This window comes from Xenopus tropicalis, chromosome 1 (genome assembly GCF_000004195.4).
Source record: "Xenopus tropicalis strain Nigerian chromosome 1, UCB_Xtro_10.0, whole genome shotgun sequence".
In the NCBI taxonomy this organism is placed as follows: domain Eukaryota; kingdom Metazoa; phylum Chordata; class Amphibia; order Anura; family Pipidae; genus Xenopus; species Xenopus tropicalis.
This window is the reverse complement of record NC_030677.2, coordinates 78088804-78111456: the sequence shown is the minus strand read 5'-3', so window position 1 is coordinate 78111456 and position 22653 is coordinate 78088804. Positions and strand designations below refer to the sequence as shown.

At 37.3% G+C, this 22653-nt stretch overlaps 1 protein-coding gene across 4 annotated transcripts in view; it reads left to right on the top strand.

Moving 5' to 3' along the window:
- ccser1 (coiled-coil serine rich protein 1) overlaps window positions 1-22653 on the top strand; it is a 425689-nt gene that overhangs the window by 150765 nt on the left and 252271 nt on the right. For all 4 annotated transcript variants that reach the window (XM_012955484.3, XM_031903181.1, XM_002937237.5 and 1 more), the window contains one exon: window positions 17114-17204. In XM_012955484.3, the coding sequence (XP_012810938.1) occupies window positions 17114-17204 (91 nt within the window). The remainder of the gene's footprint in view (window positions 1-17113; window positions 17205-22653) is intronic.

The following is a 22653-nucleotide window of genomic DNA, read 5'->3' as shown; positions in this document are numbered from 1 at the left end:
CTAATGCTAGTTTTCTGTAATTATGCATCTGCATTTTCACTGCTGAAAGCCTGCATACATCTTTAATTTACCTTTAAGTGCTGTGGCTCCTCCCATGGCAAGAATGTATATTTTACAACTAGAAAGGTTTTGGTCAGCATTTCACTACGTACATTTTCCCATAAACTTTAATCTCCCAAAAGTCTTTGGCTAAGAGACAGTGAAAAATGTATTGTTTTAAATGGAGGTGTCATAAAATTCCTGCTGTGTAAGGTAGCTATGGTTTTATAGAACTGTTTGAAAGTCCTGAAGCAGTGAATTTGTCAAAGTATTTGCAGTGCAACTATCTTATGGAACGTATTGAGAGCTGAGTGCATTAGCTCATGGATTGGAGAAAGGTCTTCACAGAACCTATGAACGGAAATAGCTTGATTAAAAACATTTATTATTTCTTTATTTTCTGCTCCATTTTATATTCTCTTTATCTCTCCCCACATGATTAAATAGTGTGTCGTAGAGCTCCCGAGAATAATTGGGAAGAGCAAAAGCATTAATAATGGGAAAAATGTGCTGCCTACAGCAAATACCTTTGCTTATTAGTCAAACTGCCATTGTGTACGAATGCGATAAATTTCACTGGAAACAAGGAGAAGACACATGACATGTTGGTTTATTTTATTTTGTTTGTTCTAAAAAAGGCAATACACACGCCCTTGTAACTACATTGTATGTTCGTGCCTTAATAAACTGGATTATATGAGCGATAATAGTACATTACAAATGCATCTGAATGGCAGAAATAGTTTCACTAATTAACATTATCTGTGGGTTTGTAAAGCAGATTTCTGAAACAACTATTATAGCATCTGACTAGCCTGCCGGGGTATTGAGAAATCTTAAGATGGCTCAGGATCTTTTTTCAGCATTAAGGCATTAACACCATTACCGACCTCAATAAAATTGAGCACATGTATGTGGTAATGTAATGAAAGGAGCAAAGATTGCTTCAAGTCTAGTAACCTATAGAAACCATCCAGTTGATAATGTGACCTGGTGAGATCTTTAAAAGATGTTAACTTATGTTTATATGGCAAATATCTAATATGTAATGTGGACTGCTGAAGCATTATTCTGTACTGCTTTTGTTCCCAATTTTCCTATAGTCTGGTAGCATTGGGTAGTTGCAGACTGGACTTTATCAATTTTGGTGCAGGCTGTGTTCTTTTTGTGGCTAAGGAGCAATGGCTGTCACTGTATCGATAGTCCATTGCACATGAAAACTGATACTTTTAGTGGGAACCATTAGCAGGTTGTGCTTTCAAAAGTATGTTTTGTGGCAAAATGAACTTGATGCTGAGAGAAAGAATGGCTTCAATAGGTCGAAAGTGCTGTGTCAGACCCATTGTTACTTCTGGTTTCATGTTGGAACTTTTGTAAAAGACTTATATGCTCTGAAATACAAAAACAACAACACCTTTGCCCAAATTTGCATAATTCCTTCTCTTATTTGAATAAAGAACCACAAAAAAGCAGATACTTAAAAAAGGCACTTCCTGTTATAAATGTTGTTATGTGACCTGCTTTCATAATATCTTTGGAATATAATAATGCCATGTTAAATAAACAAAATGAATTCAGATTGTAGTTTAGCTTACCATATTCCCTGCTTTAGGTGGTTCAGTCTTGCAGGGAATGGTCATATAGAAAAAGGGAAAGGATTTCAGGTGGATTAATGGCAAGTCTGATTATAACTTGGTCAGATTTGAGGATGGAGTCTATCTCACCTGTATATTTAAACCTTCTGTGTAACTGTCAGTTAGTTCACCAAGAGTCGACAAATTTTGGCATACAGTGTAAATCCAAATAACATTTTGCATGAAATGTGTGTAGTTATATGTACTGAGGTATAATTGTGTCCATATCTTGCATTTTTTAGTGACAGCAACTGTTAATTTCCATTTCCTTTTATCCTTGTGACAAGTCTGATCATTATTCATTCAAGGACTTTCTTCATTGTTCATAAATGTTCAAGCTACTCATGCAGACCCATCTGACAATAACCGCCACATAACAGAAAGTACAAGGTTGTCAGCAGTGGTATGCAAGGCAATGGCATCTCGGAGGTGGGTTTCTCTGTAGAAGCATACTATTAGTTGAAGCTGCAAGACTAAACAAAGATCTTGAATGAAGAAGTAAAAAAATAGTTTTAAATGGAACCATGAAAAATAACTAGCAAGTTCAAGTAACATTTGATTAAAACAGTATAGGGCATGATTGTTTTTATGGGTGACTTAATCTGTTTTTGTTTTACAGGTTGTAAAGAAAACATATCTCAGTTATTAGATAAAATGATATGCATTAAACTCATTAAATACATTGAACTTTTCCAAGAGCATACAGTACCACCATTGTTCACATGAGAACGAAAATTAAATGACTAGTTATTCTGTGTTGGATACATGAACCAAAGTGGCTTAATCTTCTTCTGCTTGTGCCTTAGGTTCCAAGACAGGGAGCAGTGGAAGAGTATACTTCCCCGCACCCAACCTGAACCCACAATGGTCACCCAAATTTCAACCCTAACCCACCTGACCTAGGGGTAAACCCTTGAATCTCTCAGTACATATTACTTGATACAAATGTTTTTAAAGTGATACTGACATATTGCCATAATTTCTCTAGGCCAAGTATAGAAGCCAGACTTAAAGGGGTTGTTCACCTTTAAATTAACTTTTGTATAGTGTAGACATTAAAAAACATACAATTTGCAATTGGTTTTCTTTTTTTTGTGGTTTTTCAGTTATTGAGCTTTTTGTTTAGCAGCTCTCCAGTTTGGAACTTCAGCTATCTGGCTGCTACAGTATTGTTTACCAGGCAGTTGTTAAAATGTGATACTGAAATATGAATAGGAGAGAGGCTGAATAGAGAGATAAGTAATAAAAAGTAACAATAATAATAATAACATTTTAAGCTCACAGAGTAATAGTTTTTGGCTGTTGGGGTCAGTGACTCCCTTTTGAAAGCTTGAAAGATGTAGAATTAGAAGGTAAATAATAAAAAAAAATATAATGAAGGCCATTTGCAAAGTTGCTGGGACTAGGATGAATAGTAAGATGAACCACTCCTTTAACAAATAGTAAGGGCAAAATATAATTTAGCTGCATTAATTGCTGTTCATCTAATTATTTGCTGTTTTATTACTTGAAAAATACTGTTGCAAGTAATTGGCTGCTGTATTGAATGATTTTAGCTTCAGCAAATTTCTTTATTTTACAAATCTAATTTAATTCTAATCTTAGTCGTCCTTATGAATTACAAAGTAGAACAATCCACTTGACAAACTAAAAAAATGCCTGTTGTAGAAGTGTGAGAAAACATGGAAGGAAATTCAAGAATCATGGAATAGCTGTGTGAACGCAACCCTCTGCGTCTGCAGACATAAATGATATGTAATACATAAATGACGTAATATAGATGGATAATGCAATCATAATGCAACCAACTTTTAGGCCAATATCCAGCTCATTATAATAATATATTTACAAATCTCACAGCACCACAGCTCCCAGCCATTCCTGGTCATTATGTCCAAACTGCAGTGTCATTGTTTATTCACAGGACACCAATTCAGGTTGACTCTTGCTGACACACTTCTTTTAAAGCAAATTTAAACACCAAGGTAGCTTAAACAGAATGAAAAGCAGCTACGGGTTAGAATGTCATAGCAAATCTCAGAGCATGTATTACATAGTAACATACATAGCAACATAGTAAGTTAGGTTGAGAAAAGACATACGTCCATCAAATTAAACCTTATGCCTATATATAACCTGCCTAACTGCTAGTTGATCCAGAGGAAGGCAAAAAACCCCATCTGAAGCCTCTCTAATTTGCCGCAGAGAGGAAAAAAATCCTTCCTAACTCCAAGATGGCAATCGGACCAGTCCCTGGATCAACTTGTACTAAAAGTTATCTCCCATAACCCTGTATTCCCTCACTTGCTAAAAAGCCATTCAGCCCCTTCTTTAAGTTATATAATGTATCAGCCAGTACGACTGATTCAGGGAGGGAATTCCACAACTTCACAGCTCTCACAGTAAAAAATCCTTTCCAAATATTTAAACGGAACTTCCTTTCTTCTAAACGGAGTGGGTGCCCTCGTGTCCGTTGGAAGGACCTACTGGTAAATAAAACATTAGAAAGGTTATTATATGATCCCCTTCTACATTTATACATAGTTATCAAATCACCTCTTAAGCACCTCTTCTCCAGTGTAAACAACCCTAACTTGGCCAGTCTTTCTTCATAACTGAGACTTTCCATACCCTTTACCAGCTTACTTGCCCTTCTCTGGACCCTCTCTAATTCAATAATGTCCCGTTTGAGCACTGGAGGCCAAAACTTAAAGGCATATTCTAGATGGGGCCTTGCCAGCTCTCTGTAAAGGGGAAGAATAACCCCCTCCTCCTGTGAATCTATACCCCTTTTAATACAGCTCAAAACCTTGTTTGCCCTTGCAGCTGCTGCCTGGCATTGCTTGCTACAGCCAGTTTATTATCTACAAGGACTCCAAGGTCCTTCTCCATTATGGATTTGCCTAGTGCAGTCCCATTAAGGGTATAAGTGGCTTGCATTATTTTACATCCCAGGTGCATGACATTTATCCACATTAAATCTCATCTGCTACTTAGTTGCCCAGATTGCCAGTTTGATCTTGCGGCAAGGATGCCACATCCTGGATAGAATTGACTGGTCTGCAGAGTTTTGTGTCGTCTGCAAACACTGATACATTGCTTATAATACCCTCCCTTAAGTCATTTATGAACAAGTTAAACATAAGTGGACCCAGTACAGAACCCTGAGGGACCCCACTGAGAACCTTACTCCAAGTAGAGAATGTACCATTTTAGCAACCACCCTCTGTACCTGACTGTAGCCAGTTTCCTATCCATGTACAAATGACTTCACTAAGACCAATAGACCTAAGTTTAGAAAGCAGGTATTGCTATGGGTAGTACTGCAATTTGTATTTGATAAAACTCCTTACTGATAAATCAACCCCCACCCCAAAAAAATTGTGCCACCTTCCAGCAGATCTTAGAAATATTCTGTGGCTGTTAAATTTTGCGGTATAATAAACTTCCTAAAGAACAATATTACTTTGCAATGTGTATTCTGTTAATGGCTTCCATTACAATTCACCCTATGACTTTAAATGTATTCTGTGTATTCCGAGACACTAGATGGCAGCATCTGTCTGTGTGTGTGTATATGTGTGTATATATATATATATATATATATATATATATATATATACATATATATGAACACATGACAATATGTCCAAGTTTCTAATCTGAATAACATTTTCCACTTTTTTAAAATGCTTGGAATTTGCTTTCAAATATAGAAATCACACATTTATGCATTTTTTATATTGAGAAATGGCATTTCACAAGGTGGAAATACTATGAAAATATAACAGTACATACAATGTGAAAGTGAAGGATTCAGTGTGAGGCATTTATTGGCAGTAAAACAGGTCATATCTTTATAACTAATGTTTTTAACCAAGGTCAGAGCTTTCAGAAACCTTAGATTAATTTCCCTGTAGCTCATTGCAAAGACAGACTTTTTTTTAAAATATATATATATTTGATTTTTGAGGAAGACGGGAATAGCAGCACACCTACAGTGTTACTAAAGTATCAGTTGTAGCACACTTTACTGCAGTGCTATTTCTGACAAGTAAATTGCCCTGACAAGCTAAATTCCAACTTGTTCTCTGCAGAGTCAGAGATCTTGATTTAGAGACCCAGTGGTTGCATGTCAGGTGTTTGTGTTGAAATGGTTCAACTATATCATCAAGTCAATATTTATATCCATCACGCACCAGTTTATAAAGGACTTATATTAACCATTAGTGGAGCTGTTATAGGCTTTGTTAAAAAAGAAAGGCAGATATATTGTAGTGAAAATATACAATCTACCTTAAAGGAGAAGGAAAGGTAATAACTATGTAAGCATTATCAGAAAGGTCTATGTAAATACAGCCATAAGCACTCACAGTAATGCTGACCTCTATCAAAAGAAGCACAGGATTTGTTGTCTTTTTTTTTGTAAACATGATGTTCCAGTGTCTGACTTCTTCTCTAGGAAACATCCTTAATTCCTGTGGCCATAGTCTGTGCATTTCTCTTCTCTCTCCCATCTTCTGCTCCCCCTCCCACTAGAATGCCAAATTATGGAAAGATCTCTTATCTGGAAAACTTCTGGCCCTGAACATTCTGGATACAAGCTCCATACCTGTAATATAATTAATGTTGGGAGCACTTGTAATAAATGTAGCAAATGTATCTATAGCCATCAATATTTTAGCTCTGTTTAGCAATAACCTTTAGGTTTCAACTGCACTGAACACATATGAAATTTTTTTAGTTTTAAAACAGGGACTTCTTGAAGTTACATATTGGGGTGATGCTGATACCATACTATGATACAACTAAGTAAGGAAAGGACCCTATATTATGTACAAACTATAGGCCCATTGTACTCCTGAATTGAGATTGCTTGGCCCCAATCTTGTTGAGGCTGGTAGATATGTACCAGGTTAGTTTTATAATAGGAAGACAAGCAGGATACAATACTAGACACACAACTGATCTTATTGAGATTCTTCAGAGACAAGGTGACCCCGCTCTTATCTTAAGCATTGACACTGAAAAGGAATTTGACAGACTTGATTTGTGTTTTCTTTTCTCCCTTTTAGAACACCTTGGCCTCTCTGGTCTATATCTAATCGTCCTGCAAAACTTATACAGTTCTCCCACAACCTTTTTAAAACTCTCCGGCCAATCACATATACCAACTTCCAACGGAATAAGACAGGACTTTTCCTTTTCACCCCTTCTATATGCACTATGCATAGAACCATTGGCAACTGCAAGTCAATAGGTCACCGGAGTCAATAGGTCCCACATAATGCAACATTTTTCGCAGATAATGTTTTGCTTACATTATTCAATCCCCACATTTTGGGACAACTCTAGAAAAATGGTAAAATGCATTAGGCAAAAGGAACAAATTTACGAAGTACTACACCCTGATTAGACTACATAAACTCTTCCCATAGCACTCTTATGTTGTAGAAATTGTGGATTACAAGGCACATTCACCACACATCTTCTGGGAATGCCCAAGTATTCAATCCTTTTGAATTGAAGTTGCAGAACTGGTGAGCCGTCTATTCACATGACAAATCCCACTTGACTTACCTAGTTTGCTTTTTGGTAAGCCTTTATCAAAAGTGTCTAAATGGGGTCAAGCTTTGATCAACAATATCCTAACTGCTACCCATCTGGCCATAGCAGCAAATTGGAAGAATCCCATTCCACCCATCATGGGCGAAATAATAAGCAGAGTGAACTCCAATCTAATTTTCAGGAATTGCAATCAACAAAAACACAATGGCCCATTATTTGGACATTTGTAGATTGTAAGCTCTTTTGGGCAGGGCCCTCTTCACCTCTTGTATCGGTTATTGTTTGCTTTATATTTTACTCTGTATGTCCAATGTATGAAACCCACTTATTGTACAGCGCTGCGAATATGTTGGCGCTTTATAAATAAATGTTAATAATAATAATAATAGGACCCATTATCCAGAATGCTCGGGACCAAGGGTATTCCGGATAAGGGGTCTTTCTGTAATTTGGATCTCCATACCTTAATTCTACTAAAAAAACAATAAAATGTTAATTAAACCCAATAAGGATGCAATAAGGATTATTTATATCTTAGTTGGGATCAATTACAAGGTACTGTTTTCTACAGAGAAAAAGGAAATCAGTTTTAAAATTCTAAATAATTTGATTAAAATGGAGTCTATGGGAGATGGACTTTCAGTAATTTGGAGCTTTCTGGATAACGGGTTTCCGTATAAGTGATCCCATACCTTAGAAATCTGAGAAGTGACACCATATAAAATATACTCAGTAAGACTGCATGTGAAGCCAATTCTGTTGTCTAGTAAGGACATTACAGACTATAACAGAAATGAAGATCTTTACGTCCCTTCCAGCATGATATGATTCATATTATCACTTCAGGGTGGCTATGCCTTACCTTTAAAAATCAATGTTAGCTGAAAAATGCACAGAACATGTCCCTGAATATTGCCCACTGAGCATATTTTTTTCCGATGTGTCCAGTATGAAAGCTAAATACAGCATCATATATACTTATAGTACTTTGCTGCCATTACACTGTGTATCATAGTGATTTATCTACATTGCTTCAGAATGAAATTTGCCTTGTCAGTATAATGAAATAGTCTGTACACAATATTGCTCAGTCCAACATTGTTCAAAGACCCTTATTGTCTATAAGTGTGCATGAGCACACTTCCCAAAAACAGTCAAATAAAGGCTAGACTCACTCTCACTGACCCATTGACATTAATGGCAATTGATTGTGTACACTTGAGAAAAGCTCAAGTATGCACTTCAAACTTGCCACCATGTGCACAGTGACAGCTGGTTTTAAATTCACTGTCAGTCTGTACTGTCAGTATCAGGCAGTACTGAGCTCTTTCTTGCAACTCACACACATAGAGAAAGTGCTATGTTTGACATAAGCCTTAGAATGTGAGACAGGTCAGATAAAAGATATGACAGTATCTTTCTGACAGTTCTTCTCTGTGTGGCACATCCATGTTGTCACCTGTCATTATTGTCAGTACTGCTCTGACAATGACTCATTGAAACTTATTAATTGTAAGACCCCTTACTTTATGAGGATATTAGAAGCATATTAGAAGACAATTAAAGAGTTAGAATTAGTTGTTAAATTTCCATGTGCTGTATAAAAGCACTTTTTAAATGGTCATGTGAATCCCTGGTAACACCTAATACAGTATCTTTATTTTGTTAATTTTTAACAGTTGGTTGTTTGCTATATTAAAATATAATCGTTTGCCATATAAAATCTGAACAGGGATGCACTGTTTTGGTTTTTATGTCATTTAATTTGCTTAAGTCAATCCTCATGGTAATCTAACTGGTTTGTGATATGTATTACACATGTTGTCTTAAGTGTTGTGCCTCTGAGGCCAAGGGGCAGATTCATCAAAATATGGGTTTAGAGCTTGATACATAAAAACTCACAGACGTTCTATTCATTCCTATGGGATTTTGAAATATTATAACAATTGATTCATACACTTCTAAAAATCCCATAGGAATAAACAGAACATGAATGAGTTTTTATGTATTAAACTATAAACTCACATTTTGATATATCTGCCCCCTAAAGTTGCAAAAATGTTTGTTCTTGTTGGCTGCCACAATGCATGTCAACTGGGACAGTCTTTAGACAACCTTCATTCACTTGTTCTGAATTGATCAAGATGCCCATTACTGGTATTGTGTTTAATGCCTATTGCAGTGACTTTCCTATGACATTAGCAGTGACAAAATGTGTCCCCAACCTCTCCCAGTTATTTTTCTAGTAATAGCTAGCTACATCAGATCTGACCATGTAATTTATCAAAAGATACAGCTATTAGGGGGGTACCTACAAATGATAATCCAATATGAGGGGCTACCTAGTTCCCTCTCTTAGTAGTCAACTGGTGGCACATCTAGTTACTTTAGTAGAATGACAGAATAGGTATAGAGACATACAGATACCTCACACATTATTATGCTATTTCAGTTCCCTCATTTATATTCAGTAAAATGTATTGCAATATACACATATATACAAGTTTGGGGTAGAGTTTTTAAATGCCATTCTTCAACAGGATCATTCTGTTTTACTTGGATAGGGGAGGAAACAGTAGGCTCAGTGAACTGACATAGTGGTGGCAAGAAGAAATATATATTAAAATCCAATTTTCTTTATCAAAGACTGATTCACTGCATTACACATCAAACTCACATTCACTGGTTGCCGTGGGAACAAAGTCTATTCAAAAAACATATGAACATCGACACTTCTGTATAATAGGTATTCTTCATTTGCTTCAATCAGGGGTCTTGCCATTTAATGTAATTCTCAATGCCTTTCTTGATTCCTTTAGTCTAAAAATTAGCTATGCATGTTCGTAGTGACACCATTGTGAATAAGAAAAAGCATAAAATCTACATGCTTAAGGCTATTCTTCCTGTTACAATGTGAGAGGTTTCTATCCATTAGAGTACAGTGTGAGTATGTATGCATTTTTAGCATACTAACTACATTATGTGCCTACAAGGCAATTACGGAACTTATTCAGGTGGCTGCTTGCTTCCATTGGTTTTGCTGCTGGAATTTAGAGTAACATAAAAGCAACAAAAATATGTATTTCCTTTCACCCAAAATATGCAAATTCTCTATCTTCTGGGTGCAAAATAAAAAAAAAAATTAAACCCTTAGTAAAATTTCAGACAGGCATAGAGTTTAGACCAATACTAAGATAGATAGTAAGATGGAAAGCGACTGGATAGATAGCAAATTATTCACTACAACAAAATACTGATTGTCCAGCAACTGACTTTGTTGATAATCCTGATGCCTGTGCTTTTACACAGGAAGTCCGCAAAATGGCTGGTATTTTAGTTCTGACAACTATTCCTTAAGCAATATAGTTTTGTTTATTTATTGATTGGTCATGTCAGAGTCCATTGGAGTAGGCTGATCTCTGTGTCTGTGGAGGCTAATAATAGACTGTCTTGTCCAGATACTTTAATCATGCTAATAAATAGCTGCTGGTTTCACTTGGGAGGCTAAGCCTCCTTAAACATTCATTATTGTTTTTTCAGTGCCAAATTCTGTGTTTGAACTGCCCCTCTAGACATAACTTCATCTTATCCATTTCTTACAAGATCAGCTCTGTAAAACTGCTAGTTATGTCTACCATAAGAGACACTTGCCAATCTATTCCATTTTAGATTATTACAGTGCTATCTGTAGCTTCCATGTAGCGCATTTCAGCACCATCTGTTGTCTTTGTACAAACCATATGCAGCAGTGTGTAATGGTGCTCATTATTTGCCCTCTACTGCTCTTTCCTACAGAATAAATTATAAGGGGGTGTGTTGCTTGAATTATGAAATAAACTGGATCTTAGATCCATAAAGCAATAAACAACAGAATAAACAGGTTCTTTTTAAGCAAAGTTAAAGTGTTCATGGCAGCATAGTAGCTTTGCCATCGGAGAATCATCCATAATAACTGCATTCAAAGGAATCCATTTATTAAAAATAAACTGCTTGACTTCATAAATACATTTTCCTTAAATTGGTATATATTCTGTCATCATCATCAGTTTATGTAACAGCACAGAATTGGTGTAGATCACTGGTGATGGTCATGCAAAATATCATTAATGCACTTTAGAGTTGGCAATTTAACTTTATGGGGCAGATATATCAAAATGTCAGATTAAAGCTCACCACAGAAAAATTAATCTACTTTTTATTCATTCCTATGGAATTTTTAGAAGCGTATTTATCAAATGAGGAACTGTAACTTTCACCCATTGATAAATTCACTTCTAAAATTCCCATAGGAATAAATAGGAAGTGGGTAAATTTTTTGTGGTAAAATTTAATCTTACATTACATTATGGCACTTGGACCCAATCCTTTATGATGCCTACTTTGGAGAGTTTTTAGTTTATAGATAAAGCTACATTGCCTTTATTATTATTATTTATATAGCGCCATCAATCCACGCAGCGCTTTACAAAATAAAGGGGTACAAAAGACAAAACAGTTAACATGTACGTATAGACAGTTCACAAAAAGTGGTTTACAGCTTCATTTGGATAAGGATTGGAGACACTAGTGGGAGGGCAAGAGCTTACATTCTGAAAGGGAGACATTAGGGCAGGTTAACTAGCATGGCCTTAGAGTTCATGTTGGTGTGTAAAGTGACAGTAAGTGCAGATTAAGAGGTGAAAACCAGTGTTTAGTGAGTGTATGAGAGAAGATTAGGGGTACTCAGTGGGTAATCACATTTCTGAAGGCTTAAGTTATAAGCTTGAATGAAGAGGTGAGCTTTAAGAGACCATTTAAAGGCTTGGAGACTCTAGCAGTGTCTTATGGGACAGGGAAGAACGTTCCAGAGTATGGGTGCAGCGAGGGAGAAGTCCTAGCTTTGTCCAATACCTTAAAACAACTGAGGACCCATTTCTGAACGCTATTTCAAAATGCTAAAAGGCATGAAAGTTGCAATTTTTTACCCATATGCAAGCAGTTTTGGTCTAAATTGCACTTGGTGTGGCTGCCCCCAGCCCGATATGATGGCTTCTGGTGGAGCCACAACAATCAGAGGGGCAAATTCTCAGCCTGCGTTTATCCACACCTCGATAATCAGCCCTGTGTGGCAGTAGCCTTATACCTGCCAAGTAACTGTATATCTTATTAGCTTTCATCTTCTATTTTCTTTGCAGTATTTTATGTATAGATTTAATATAACAGAAAAGCTTATCTTTCATGCAGGATCAGGATTCATCGGCCTAGAAAATATATTAGTGGACACTGCTCACTGCTAAGTCAGTAGTTAAATTACTAGGAATTTACTGTCATGGTAAATGCTTTGAAGCTGAGTGCATACTTTATTGATCAAACATTATTTTAAGAAATGATGCTGCTTTAGAAAATTCAGGATATTGTAAACAAACATTTATTTTGTGCAGTTTGTGCTCTGAAGCATGAAATATACCTCAGCTACCAAAAGAAAGGTACAAATTACAGAGGGTTATAAATCATAAGGTACTACTGTGCATTCCATTGACTTTGGTCTTTAGCAGGGGTTATTGAACAGAAGGTCAATAAGCTGGGTCGGTTCCTTAGAAACTGAGTTAAATCTATAATGTAGTGTTTAATAGACCAAGTTGTACAATGCTATAAAGTTTTACTATACTCGTGACTAAAGTTGTCTCTTGAGTGCTCAATAAAAATTAGGCCCTCCGAAATGTTTTATTAGTTCCAGTCAGTGTGGTCAAGAGAGCAAATTAAAGAAGTGATTTTTGTTTTTCTTCAGATGGCAAGACATGACTTTTCAGCAAAGAAATACTAAGAGCAATTTAATAACCGACAGCATTTTTTTTGCCTGTTATCTATGTCTCAAAATATATTTACTTTAGTTTTATGCTCAAGTGGCGCATCAAACTCATTTTTGTCTCACAAAATCCATAATATGTGCTCCGAGGTGGATAATAGTCCTTTCAATATATCTACATACATTAGTATTCAAACCACTTATATTGTAAAGCCATGTGGAATACCAAGGCACAATTCCCTGTGAATAGGAAACAGGAAAATAAAAGCAAAATATGAAGTCAATGAGATGAAAAGTATTGTTATTTCTGTGTCTCAAGAACTCCACTCATTAAAATACAGTTGTTTACAGCTGCCCACATTTCAGAAGCACAACACATGCCAGACGCACTTATTTTGTTTAACCTGATCGCATGGCATTTCCCACTTGTATTCTGCTTGAGTGCCATTTGGAAACTGATCAATACCATTGTTATTTCTCTGACTCAAGTTATTCTGCTGATGGATGGGGATATGACTAAGATTTTATTTTGCTGAGAAAGTTATACAGAAAATGACTACAGTGATTAGACAAGGAGCACCAAAATACCAGTTTCTCGCACAGTCAGAACATTATTTTATATACCACATAGCATGCTAAGCTATAATAACAGGTAAACATACACAGCTATATAGCCCTGTAGATAGTGGACCTTCTTGGCAAGATGGGGACAAGCATGAATAAAGTTCTTTAGTAATACCAAATAAGGGATGTGATTGGCTATTTGGTAGCCCCATGTGGACTACTAGCCTGCAGGAAGCTCTGTTTGGAGTAAAAATTGGCACTTACTTTGAGATCACTGAGCAAGGTCAGTGAAGGTGGTGAGCAATGTGTTGGGGACAGTCTACCTTCCTAGTCAACATTGATTTAATGAAAAGGGCTTGCAGTGAACATCATTTTTGCTCATTCTTTTTATTAGGAAATATTTATGGGTTTTGTTATTTATTGCTCTAAACAAGGCAAAATGTAAAAATGAAACTAAAGCTGCATTCCACTTCCTGATACCAAGTAGTAAAGCCAAACAACAAGCAGCCCACTAAGAAGCCTCTGTATTATGAGCTGCTCTTTTTCTAAAAAGATAACAGGCTGTAGTTGGAAGAAGGGCAGATTTATTTATACAGAGGGCAGATCTGGAAGTAGAATGTGGCTTTAGTTTCATTTTTACATGTTGCCCTTTTTAAAACAAGAAATAACAAAACCATTGATATTTCCTAATTAAAACAGTAGGCAAGATGCTCAGCACAGGCCTTATTTATGGAGCCAGTGTTTAAAAAGGGAAAATACTGCCCATTTAATTCATTGCTTAAATGGATTCAAATGTTACGCATATTCATGCTATTCATTGCTTACAGAAAATACAAGTAACTTGCATCCAGAGACACTCATAAGCATCACTGTGTTCATCCTGCCACTTTCCAGTATTAGCTGTAATTGTATAGGGCACTACTCCCTGCACTGCCACAATTATGCTGGAGTTGTTAGGAATAATGCAGTGGTGTGGGAAAAACATGGCGATTTGTTACCAAAAAAATGTTACTTTGTACACTGCACATGTTTGTAAATGATCCTTATGGAATATCCTGGCAAAAGAACATATCTGCTTGTCTCTCCAGCTTTCACAAGAACTAGAACTGTGGCCCTTCTGATGCTGAACAGCTCCTAGGATCAGTCATTAGCTAATGACTATACAGCAGTTATAAAAGCAACGGCTCCATTACTGTAGGGACAAAGGTTCTGCATGCACGTTTCTTCATTTTATGGATTAAGGGGGTACAATATTACCATAAAATTTACTTTTTTTCAAAAATCTAGATTTGACACACACCAAGGGGGCCATAAAATAATGGTCAGTAAAAGTCGCAGAAAAAAAGGTAGCAAGATTTACTATGCAACAGAATGCCTAAAATTAGATGATTTGCCAGCCAAAACTTGTCTCTTCATTTCCCTGGAGGAGCCTTCTTTGCTTCTAAACTTTAGAGGTTCTGTAGTTTGATGCCGTTTTTTTGTGCGACAATTCAAAAAAGTACTGGTTTCATTGTGACAAGTCGAAAAAGTCTTCGCAACATTTTTGAGACTTTCTGCAACTTTTTCAGGCAAGTACTTTTCTGGGTCAGACTTTTTAGTTAATGTCATTCGTGGAAAAAAAATTATGTGAATTTTTAAAAAGAAAAAAATATGAAAAGTTAGAGTTTTAGTAAATCTTCTTCTAAGATAGTTTCGCTCCCAGTCATCATTTACTACATTCTTCAAGCACAAATGTCACTATAACTTGTTTTTAGCACAAATATAAATATTTTATTTGATATCATCATCATCCCTTTCTCAGCAAATGTGCCAATTAAATATTCTAATGTGTTTGCCATTCCTGTGCCTGCTGAAATACTTGACAGAATACTAAATAGCCTTGAGGCCCGATAGTTGCATAGTACTGTTCTTTGCAGGTTATTTCATGGAAATGAAATCAATTTGCATCTCTGCATCTACATCCAGCAAAGAACAGAGACTTATTCGTATTCATAGGTGTATTTTCAACTCCTGTATGAGAACAGCACATCTAGAAAGATATTGTGCTAATGAAAAGTAAATGTAATGTCACAGAGAAAATGCAGACACCAATAACTGTCTACCATACCGGCTTTATAGCTAGATACATTATTAATGACCTGTATTACTGATTAAAAATTATGTTTCAGTTCGATAATTTCTAAACAACCAATGTTTCATAATTGTTTTTTTTTGTTATCTCTTAGTTGTTGGTTAGTAGTTGGCATGACATGACAGCATGCATTTTTAAATTCCAAAGTGATTATAAAATAAAGAATTGGAGCTGGTTTCCATGACACAATGTAATCATCTCTTGTGTGCAGCAAATCTCTGGATCAATATTCACTGTGTTCAAAATGCGTAGGTGTTAGTGATATTGATAGCATTAATACTGCTCCCTGCAATTAGTTACTATTGTCTGTTGACATACTCTGTAAACACCACAGGGATGATTATGGCCTTATATGCCATAGGGTGTCCAGCTAGCACCACCAAAAGGTTGTTTGTTCTAATTAATGTTACACATAATTATTTTGTATGTGTGTTTTGCGTGTGTAGCTGTGGTCTTGTGTTAATAAAGTGATCCAGTTAAGTGCTCCATGGAATGTTTTAGTTTGACAGAAGGTGCCAATATGGCTATTGTTTACACATACAGGTATAGGATCTGTTATCTGGAAACACATTATCCAGAAAGCTCCAATTTACAGGAAGGCCATCTCTCATAGAGTCCATTTTAAGCAAATAAAAAGTGATTCGGTCTTTTCTCTGTAAACATGAACCAGTAGCTTGTTATTGCTTCACATAAATCTATATTGGAGGCAAAATAATCCTATTGGATTAAATTAATGATTTTTAGCAGGCTTAAGAAATGGATAGCCAAATTATTGAAAGATCCCTTGTCTGGAAACCCCAGGTCCAAAGCATTCTGGATAATAGGTCCTATGCCTGTAATATATAACTCCTACTCCCACACTTAATCAGGAACATCTTATTTTAGATCTTGATTGGGAACTTACTAGTTGTTTTCTGCCCACAACTATCATGTTTTCCATGGTTTATTCACACATGAGACATTTCTAAAAACAATAACTGCCCATGTTGAAAAGAAGATCAAAAATGCCTCTACTAAATACTTCTAGAAAGGTCTTGTACTGTCATCAGTAATAGTAATGTGTCACCAGCAGCCAACCCATGCCTGTAGTCTTAGCTATAAAAGGAAGTGGTTGGTCACCCAAGGAATCATACTCTGGGGCATATCCATTTATGTTTGTTTTTACATTTAATAATAAATATAGTACAAGTTTCAACACAATTTTGGTTGGTTGCAGCACAACATGAAAACCGAAATTAATATAACCCTTAGGTTTTTAATTCTGTTATGGAAACTTCTGTGTGTAGTGGGAAAAAGGCAAACATAGACAAGATGCAGGCATGTATAAAAAGAACTGATGCCATCTACTTTATATGCAGCATAAATATATTTTGTATTTTTTTTTCCTTACAGGATGTGTTAAATAACTTGGGATCTTGTGAGCTAGATGAGGATGATCTCATGCTTGATTTGGAGTTTACAGAAGAGCAAAATCTCCGCCGAGGTAATGAACTGTGATAAGAGAAATGCAAACTACTGTATCATTTCTGCTATAAGCTCTATGCATTTTCATTAAGAAGAATGAATGGAGCACTTCTAATAAATGGGCACTTTTCATATGACTCATTTCGCTGGGTGACTGACTTGTAACCTCGTAGTCACACACTGGCAATCCACAGTCAGCTGTATGAATTGTATCTTTCCATGCAATTACATTCTACAGAGATACAAAACTATAATGGTTGCATTTAATTTGATGAGAAAAGTTTAAATCAGCTTATGTTATGAAACCCATATTATAATGTGTGGGAAAGTCTGCAATTTCATCTGCAGGTATAACAATAAAAAACAACAGTACAAGTTGTGAACCCCGCTGCAAAGGGTAAACAATCACAGCCATAATACTTAGCACTTTGTAAAAAAGTGGTTTATTCCTGCCAGAAACCAGGCTATGTGGTATGAATAAACCTTTTTTTCGTTACTTATTCAGAGTGCTGCGGAAGAATTCTTTTCATCTGCTAGTATACTTTGAGCCTGCATGCAATTAATCATGCAATAACCATTTCCAGAATAAAACCTTTCCCAGTGTTAGTAGTATAAATTAATAAACATAATGGACAAATTAAATGAATAATAAAGGAATTTGGCCTTCTATTGGACAACATATAACCTAATGAATGCACTAAAACACTAACCCCCATATGTAATAAAAGGCACTAAGTTTGCCCAGAAGCAGTAACCCATAGCAACCAATAAGATGTTTACTTTTAAGCAGGTGACCAATAAACTCTACCTGTTGATTGGTAGCCATGGGTTACTGCACCTGGGCAACTGTAGTGCTTTTTATTACATAACCCCCTATATATCTAATATTAATAATTAAGGTCCCTTTAAAAGAAATGTAACTGAAATTAAAGTTTTGTACATTTTTCAGATTCCTTTACTAGTATTTCAATATAGACTGCAACTGCATTGATTTTTCCTTTTTGTATAATTCATGTATATTACTTTTTTCAAACTTTCCAGCTTGGTATTTATAGCTGTGTTGCTATGGTCATTGATATTCTCAACCAGGCAGCTTCTTACATAATAGACTGAAAGTTTACGAGAGCCTAAATATGTAGATAAGTATTAGCAAAAATAATAGTATGGTGTGAAAAAACTGCTTTCTGGTTTCAGGTTGGAGAAAGGCAGAATAGGTAAATAAGAAAATGAAAAAATTTAATTAAACAAGTACATTTCAGGAGTAAAACTCATCCATAAATATGCTTCCAATATTACTACAGAACATCTTTAATAACTTTCATTTTAAAGTTGAAGAACCTTTTGAGAATTAAAATACAGTAGCCATTGCACCCATTGGTGGCATTATGCCTATCATGACTGTGAATTGTCAAGCTAGTAGGCTGACCCCTTTTACCCACCAAGCCATTATCAAGCACCCAGAGACAATAAAGACAACCAGGTTGGGATATAACAGGCCACCTCTTTTATTAACAAATTGTTAGTAAACATTATATTGCTAGTAAGAACATTATCATAACAATAGTCATGCCTGAACATTATATATATACGGGTATGGGATCCCTTATCCTTATTGGATGCAGAACAGTCCTATTGGGTTTAATCAATACTTAAATAATTTTTAGCAGACAAGTTATGGAGATCCAAATTACGGAAAGACCGCTTATCTGGAAAACGCCAGGTCCCGAGCATTCTGGATAATAGGTCGCATACCTGTATATATATATACCCAACCATGAAATGCTTGCCTACTGGAAAACACCACCAACTGGGCTACCTGCCATGCCGGCCACCTGAACGAGAGCGAAGTGAGAGCAAGCAACCAGAAAACCACCATCCTGGGACCCTTGTCCAAGGAGACCATAACCAACCTTTGTAAAAGTGGGGCATAAGCCCCCACCCCTGGCAAGCATTCCTCTGCAGCTGTGACAAAACTTAACCCAAGCTAAAACGCTTAACCCTCCCCTCTCAACTTAATCCTTAAAAAAATGGTCGGATGTAGTGTGCTCCCTGCTGGACCGGAAAAGGAAGGTACTTCCTTTCCCTGTACTCCCAATATCTCCTTGCCCCCTCCTCCTGATCCGACTCCTCCTCTATAGCTGCTTCTCATTAACCCCTTATTGCCTAGTGCCTACCCCCTTTTCTGCCTACCCTTCCTCACACAATCAGGGCTATTCCTTTTAGATAGGTTTGTGCCTCATTCTCTTTTTTTCAAAGTGGTTAGCGCCATGGCAGATTGTACACTTTGTTGTCCAAGCCAAAATGTTTCCAGCACGGGCATTAACACGTTGGAAAATAACTTCCCATTGCAGTGAGTCTTAATCTGGTAAAACATTAATTGCCCCAAACTGCATTTTCACATGATTGGAGGAAAGAAAAGGGCACTTTGTGCATATTTTCATGAAAAGTACAGTAACATGTTTGTGGTATCTCCAGAGCCCAGAGCAATTTATCACCTACCGAGAGACTGCATTTAACAGATGGTCGATTTGTACTACAGAATTTACTTCAGGGCTGGTTGTACAGAGGTTCAGGAGCCAGACAGCAAACTGCAGGAAAATCAGAGAAAATGCAGATTATCATAGAATGCTGCTTTTTAGCAAAAGGTTATTTTATTGTCAAATTACTTTGGGGGACAACCATTATCTCTGTGTGACTTTAATGGTATCTATAGTTTAGTGTCATCATTGCTTTCATTTCAGTAAAGTAGTCAAATTATTTTATGTAAAAAAAAACATCCCTATATATGCTGTTAAGCATCCCTCTAATTTAATAGTGGCCCAGCTGGTTTTGGTGGTACTTTATGTATAAGTAACAAATACAAGTGTTTATTCAGAACCATAAAGAGCAATGTTTTCTTTATGTTATGTGCCATGGAGTTACTTGCTGTAAGAAGTGGTATATCATTCCGATGCCGTAACAAGAATTTAAATTACCTCTCTTTGGCATGGGCACATTATTAATATAATGCTAGAATATAGCCTGGAGCTATGGATCTGCTTGACCAGCTAGGTATTTTAATTCATTAGTCTTTATGAAGGGTTTCTGCATTGGGGCTACCTTGATTAATTGAATTCATTGGACCTTTCTCATACAATATACTTGTTATTTATTTATTTATTTTTCACTAGGTTTAAAGGACATATAAACCCCACACACAAAAATTTAATCAGTGAACAGCCTCTTTGAAACTTTCAATACCTGCCACACTGGTTGTCCAGAGGTTAATAGTAAGGCTGCAACATCCCCTTAATCATTTAGATTTCCTTCTCCTCCTGTAACCAACTCGGGCCCCTCCCTCAGGAATTTGCTTGGACTTCTGCCTTGTGAGCATGCTCAGTTGTTCTAAGTTCAGATTACTAGACACACCATCCATTCTAGCAGCCAGTGAAGAGATGGCATTGCTGGTTCCCATAGAAACTCGGCTTAATTTTTTTTTCTCCTGAGCTCAGCTCAAACAAAGCAGAACTTTTATCAGACAATTCTGCCTGTGTGAACCTGCATTCTTGATGAAATGTATGCTGAATAAGGGTCTGTGTGTGTGTATGCTGTTTGCAGATTTAAATGTATCTGATTATGTATCAGAGGAAAAATGGCCACCCAGTGAAAGTTGCTGTTTGCTTTAGGAAAATGTGATGGTGCTAGCAAACTGAGGGGATATATGCAGTACAAATAATGCCATTTGGGTGGGGGAGATATGCCCAACTGATATACATTGTAGGCAAATGTAGGCTTTACATGTCCTTTGAGCACTGTAACCCTATATATATATACAGTATTTTAACTGAGGGAGAGGATACTAAAAAATGTAGTTTGACCAATCAAAACACTGATAAATGGTTTTTTCTTACCAGTGCCATAGCAATGATCATTAGATGCGAGAAAATCATGGTGCTGCCATTTCAGTGTGACCAACTGAAAATTCTGTATTCTCTGATACAGGTTTCTGATTTGCTAGCTTATTTGAATAGTTAAGTGTCACGGTCGGCACCCAATACCAGAACAAGTGCCAAGCACCCTGGTCTCGGCTCGTGCTTCACCAGTAGCGTGACCGCCTTTGGCTTCGGGAGGAGCCCTCAGCTACTCGGATGCCACCTGGACTTATACGAGAGGTGCAGAGCAAGAGTTCTGGCTAGCAATGGGGCACGACTGTAAAAAGTCTTAAGGCCAATGGTCACGGTACAGATGGGAGTGGACAAATACGTGGTCAGACAGGCTGGGTCGAGGTAGGCAGATAACTAGGATCGTCAGGCAGGCAAAGGGTCAAACCGGGTAGTCAATCAGAAGGATGAGGCGGAAACGGTAGTCAGGGGCAGGCACAGATCAGGATACAGAAATCAGAGTCGTCAAAGCCAGGCAGGGTCAAAAACAGGAGCAACAGGACGCATAAAGCACAAAACAGGCACCAGGAGTAAAAAACCTATCACGGGCCATGAGTAGCAAAAGAGAGGCCCTTAAATAATTCAAATTTGGCGCCATTGCGCGCTGACGTCATGCGCCATGACGTCATCCGTCAGCGCGCCTGCGCCTTTAAATAGGAGGAAGACGCGCGGCGCGCGCACTAGCAGCAGGCCGGCAAGACGAGCGGCGCGGCGGGCGTCCCCGCCGATGGCAGCGCGGCGGGCGTCCCCGCCGCACCGGTAAATTTATTACATTACCCCCCTCTCTAGGGGGGGCCCCAGGACCCCCAGGTTTCTCAGGAAACTTGGCATGAAATTGCCTCCGAAGGCGATCAGCCTTGATGTCATCTACAGAGACCCAAGAGTTCTCTTCAGAGTCATAACCCTTCCACCTGACTAGATACTGGAGCCGACCACGCACCACACGAGAGTCCAGAAGCTCCTGGACCTCAAACTCGGACTGCCCGTCAACTAATACTGGGGGAGGAACCGGTAATGCACGGACATGAGGAGCTGGCTTTAAAAGAGAAACATGGAAAGAATCAGAAATCTTAAAGGTTTGCGGAAGCTTAAGACGAACAGAAGAGGGGTTTATAACCTCAGTAATAGCATAAGGACCAATGAATCTAGGCCCCAACTTAAGAGAAGGGATTCTCAACTTAATATTCTTTGTGGATAGCCAGACAGAATCACCAACTTGATAGTGGGGGGCCTCCCTGCGAGATCTGTCAGCAGATTTCTTTTGGATCGCAGTGGCTTTAGAAAGAGAATCATGAACATCAGACCAAATCTTAGCAAACAAACTAATCGAGGAATTAACAGAGGGCACAGACGACAATAAACCGGAAAACGAAAATGCTTTTGGGTGAAGACCATTAACAATGAAAAAAGGAGACTGACCAGTAGAGGAGTGAGTGGCGTTATTATATGCAAATTCTGCCCAGGGTAATAGCTCCGCCCAAGAGGACTGGTTGTTAGCCACATAACACCTCAGGAATTGTTCAAGTGACTGGTTAACTCTTTCAGTTT